Source organism: Cucurbita moschata, unplaced genomic scaffold (assembly GCF_002738365.1).
Source record: "Cucurbita moschata cultivar Rifu unplaced genomic scaffold, Cmos_1.0 Cmo_Scf00014, whole genome shotgun sequence".
Taxonomy (NCBI): domain Eukaryota; kingdom Viridiplantae; phylum Streptophyta; class Magnoliopsida; order Cucurbitales; family Cucurbitaceae; genus Cucurbita; species Cucurbita moschata.
In genome coordinates this window covers 4,084,604-4,089,062 of record NW_019268530.1, presented here as the reverse complement: position 1 = coordinate 4,089,062, position 4,459 = coordinate 4,084,604, and the positions used below count along the sequence as shown (strand labels likewise).

At 35.0% G+C, this 4,459-nt stretch overlaps 1 protein-coding gene across 1 annotated transcript in view; it reads right to left on the bottom strand.

Moving 5' to 3' along the window:
• Positions 1 to 1,201: 1,201 nt before the first annotated feature.
• LOC111452261 (extra-large guanine nucleotide-binding protein 3-like) overlaps positions 1,202 to 4,459 on the bottom strand; it is a 10,640-nt gene continuing 7,382 nt past the window's right edge. Inside the window, exons 6-8 of the mRNA XM_023092877.1 lie at positions 3,519 to 3,760; positions 2,165 to 2,334; positions 1,202 to 2,072 (exon numbers count right to left, since the gene is read on the bottom strand). Of these exons, the coding sequence (XP_022948645.1) occupies positions 1,481 to 2,072; positions 2,165 to 2,334; positions 3,519 to 3,760 (1,004 nt within the window). The 3' untranslated portion in view covers positions 1,202 to 1,480. The remainder of the gene's footprint in view (positions 2,073 to 2,164; positions 2,335 to 3,518; positions 3,761 to 4,459) is intronic.

Sequence of the window (4,459 nt, the reverse complement as noted above, 5' to 3'; positions counted from 1 at the left end):
CACTTGTTGAATTGCTAAGTTGTCAAATTTTAAATGATTTGATTGTTCTTATTCATTTTATATTATGGAACGTTTTTTTTTTTTTATTAAATTATAATTTAGTTTCTATAATTTGAAAAAAGAAAATAATTAGGTTCTATCATTTTAAAAGTTAAAATTTTGTTCTTATAATTTTGATGAAATTTTTTAACTAGTCCATATGGTAGTGTCTTCATTGGTCTGTCTCTTGGCAGTTCACGACGAAAGCTAGTAACAACTCCTCTAGCGGATCCACTCCTTTTGTGTTGCTTAACAATGTTTGTAGCCAAATTTAGGGTATATGGCAATTCAATATTCTTAAAAATAAAAACAAAAAAAGATCGGGAGAGGGGATCGAGGAATGAAGCATCCCTTAAGGGTATGGAAACATTTCCCTAATTTTAAAATTGTGAGGCTGATGAGGAATGAAGCATTCTTTAAGGGTATAGAAACATTTCCCTAGTTTTAAAATTGTGAAGCTGATGACGATACGTAATGGGGCAAAGCGAACAATATTTGCTAGCGGTGACCTCAGACTGTTATAATTTATTTTTTATTAGTTTTTCAATTATCGGTGGTTTCACTTTCTATCAACAAAGCATCCATGCATGTCATCTGATTTTTAGCTATGATAATAGGAAGGACTTTTTAGCCGATTAGAAGAATCCGAGCAATAATCTTATAAGCAGTGGTATAAGACTTTATAAGGTACAAGTCTTATTAGCTCCACACTAATGATTCCAATGGGATAAAAATCATGAAAGGTTGCCATGATGTCATGTTTGATAATATCCCATGAGCTTTTAAACAATTATGCAGTAGAATGACTTGATCCCACCGAGTTCATAGTGATCATGTATCAAAAAATTATTATAGTTATCAAATGCACTCGACTACCCAGCATTTACCATAAACACGATAACTGAAAAACGAGATAGAAAAAATAATAATAATAAAACGCTTGAAACAGTGTGAGAGAGACTTTCAGAATTAACCACTTATAATACGCGTGGTCCTCAATGCTGTCCAAATCTTTCAATTGATTAACCTGAAAAGAACGATTCCAAATCTGAAAAGGTTATGAATCGACAAGAGCTTAAGCAAAAATTAACCTAACCAAGAGGCTTAAACAGGAGCTTGGTTTAGTTTCTCATGCTTTTATTGTTAACCAAAACACCAAGACATGAATCGACAAGAGCTTGATTTTTATTGCTTATTTTAAACAAGGCACTTGCTGTACAGACAACAAATCAACCTAAATCCACAAATAAATCTCCCCTACCCTATCAAATACAGCATCCCAATCTGTGTTCTTAATCTATGAATCATAATATCCATTTAAGAATTTCAAACCAAAAAGTGAAAAACGGAAAACCAAAAGTTTTCTATTGAGAACAGATGAACCAATTCAACTGCTCGTTCCACCTTTCTTACAGAAAGAACCACTAGTGTCCAACTAGTCTCAAGTCACTGGCAAGTTATTCATAACCGGTGAGGAACTTATTTCAGTGCTGTAGAATGATTCGTCTCCAATGATATCATACATAGGATAGTCCTTCTCTTCTTCCCATTTGAGAACCTCGCGTATATACCGAAATGCATCATCCACGGAGCCACGCTCTCGAGCTCGTGTGTGCGTAACAAACAACTTTTGACCACTAATGGATAAATATAGCTCCTTGAATTTCACTGCAATGTAATAGTATGCTTGTTGTGCCAATGTCTGAATATTGGTGTGTGGTTTCACAGGACAGAAGTCATGAAACCAATCACAAGTCGACAATGGAACCTGATTTATCTTTTCCTCGAATGCATCATATTTGTTCAACAGCAGCACAAAAGGGGTATTCCTAAAACAAGGGTGCCTCACTAAATGCTCGAACATATCTCTACTAGCCAGCATTTTATTCTGCAGAGGACCCTTACTATGGGACCATATCTGGTCATAGTCACTCAAGGAAACACAAAATATCATGGCCCTCACGTCTTCAAACATTTCTAACCATTTGCAACCATCAACCAGTCCTTTGGAATTTATTTGAATTAATTGGTATCTGTGGCAAGAACAAAGAAGTAACATAGATGTGAGAAAAAGAAAATGGGAGTGAAGAAAAGAATACCACATAGGGAAAAAAAACTTTTTTACTTCGTTAATGGAGGGGGCAATTCTAGATTTTCACCATATATTTCAGACATGGGGCTCCTATCATCAAAAGAAAAATCCATAAAAGCAAGGCCATTGCTTTGACTGACTCCCTCAGCATACAAAATATCCTTGTCAGAAGGCTCGTATTCATTGCTTGAAATCTCTATCACCTGCAGAAACATCCATTGAAGATAACTAAATGGAGATCTATAAATTATAATTATACACTTCTGAGGATTGGGAGAGGGGGAAACAGAGTTCAAGAGTCAGTAAACTATTATAATAACAAAGCAAAGAATGTGAGTCTTCATCCCACACCAAGAGCAGTTTAATGAGTCCGATAGTAGAACAGTAGCCAACTATTTCTTCTTTGGGTTCTAGGAGGTGGTCTCTTGAACCTTCGAGCAATTCTTCAGTTAATTCGTTATCTCGTCATTTTGTGTCCTCAAGCCCTTTAGAGAAGGATGTTTTTTCAGCTCTTTGGAAATCCAAAAGTCCCAAAAGGGTTAATGTTCTTATGTGGATTATGTTGAATGGTTCTTTGGATTGTTAAAAAGTGCTTCAAATGAAGCTTCCAAAGCATATTATCTCTCCTTCTATCTGTGCTCTTTGTTTATCAGAGTCAGATGGCCAGTAACATATTTTCTGTGATTGTTTCTATTCACAGTAATGCTGGTTCAGATGGTTCTTTGTTTTCAACCTCCATTGGGTGTTTTGCAATTCATTCACGGGTAACGTGCTCTAGTTGCTTCTTGGCCTCCTTGGGCTCATAAGTTCAAGATTTTGTGGTTCAATGTAGGCACAGCTATCATTTCAAAACTTTGGTTGGAAAGAAATCAAATGATCTTTCATAACAAGCAACTTCCTTGGTTAGATAATTTTGACTTGGCTCCCCTCACTGATTACTCACAGTGGTCTCTTTCTGAACTTTTCGTTGCCATTTCAGGATATATTTTTCTGCTGTAGTTTTCTTTTGTTTTTCTCTAATTGCCTTCTTCTCTCCCTTGTGGAGGTTGTATCCTTTGAGCATTAGTCTCTTTTATATCAATGAAAAGTTCCATTTTTTGTTCAAAAAATAGAACAGTAGTCAACAATTACTGATTATAAAACAAGGTTTTCTAGAAATTTAATGCATAAATCAGTATCCAGAACTTGACGTAAAACCATCAAATTACTTTGCCTACATTTCAAGATTCGTACACTGCATGTCAAGCAATTTCTTTTATGGGTGTTATCTATATGAATATGAAGCATTTTCCCAATCCTGTTTTCTCCCTTCGGAATGGGGAAAAGAACTGTCAAGGTGTGGTGTATGCTGGAAAAGTAACAAAATCATCTTAATAAATATACTTACCCGGTCAAGAAAATATTTTGTAACATCAGGAAGGTTGAGCAGTTCATCTCTTCTCCTGTAAGTTTCCTGAAGTGCAGAATCTTTCCACATTTCATCTACAATTGGAGCATATTCACGCGTTGCAGCAGGAAAGAAAGCATCCAAGTCACCAGTAGCCATGATATTCAATAACCAATCAGAAAAATGCTTGAATCTCTGGTTGATTGAATATATACATTGCTTACTTTCTGATCCTGTTTCAGCTGCATACATTACACAAATCAGCACATAACGTACTCACCAATTATGGTTGCTTAATTTCTATTTTGCTTTCTCTACTACTCTCAAGTCCCAATAATATAGATTCCGTAACCCTTATAAGGTGCTGTGCAGCTAAAATTAAAATGCTTTTTTACTGCAAAGGCCAGAACACCAGTAATCACAGATCAATAATATCATTTTCCAACTTCAACCGTTAAATCAACAAAGGGGTTGAATTGAACTCATAATGTTTCTATTGAGAAACTAAACTTTCATTAAGATAAATGAAATCAATAAAAGGGCTATACTCCCGAACACCAAAAAGAAGAGGCAAAAGAAGCTTCAACTAGTAAGATGTTCAAGCCAGCTTACAGACACCTCGACTAATTTTATAGGATAATTACCTGACTTCAATTTATATGGTAGGTAAGGAAACTCAAAACTAATCTTATATAGGAAGTGACAATAGTTTAAACACATTTCCATAAATCCCATCTACTTTCGTACCGACTCCAATGACCATTAGACCAACCTAAGGAGGTTCCAACAACAAAGCACTTGGATTGTAGACATCCAAAGGAAGCCATCATCAAAAAAGCACCAAGAAACAGGAAAAGTAGCCAAGAAAATTCCTTTCTTTTATATATATATATATTGTTTTTTTTTTTTTTTTTTTTTTTTTTTTTTTTTTTTTTTTTTTT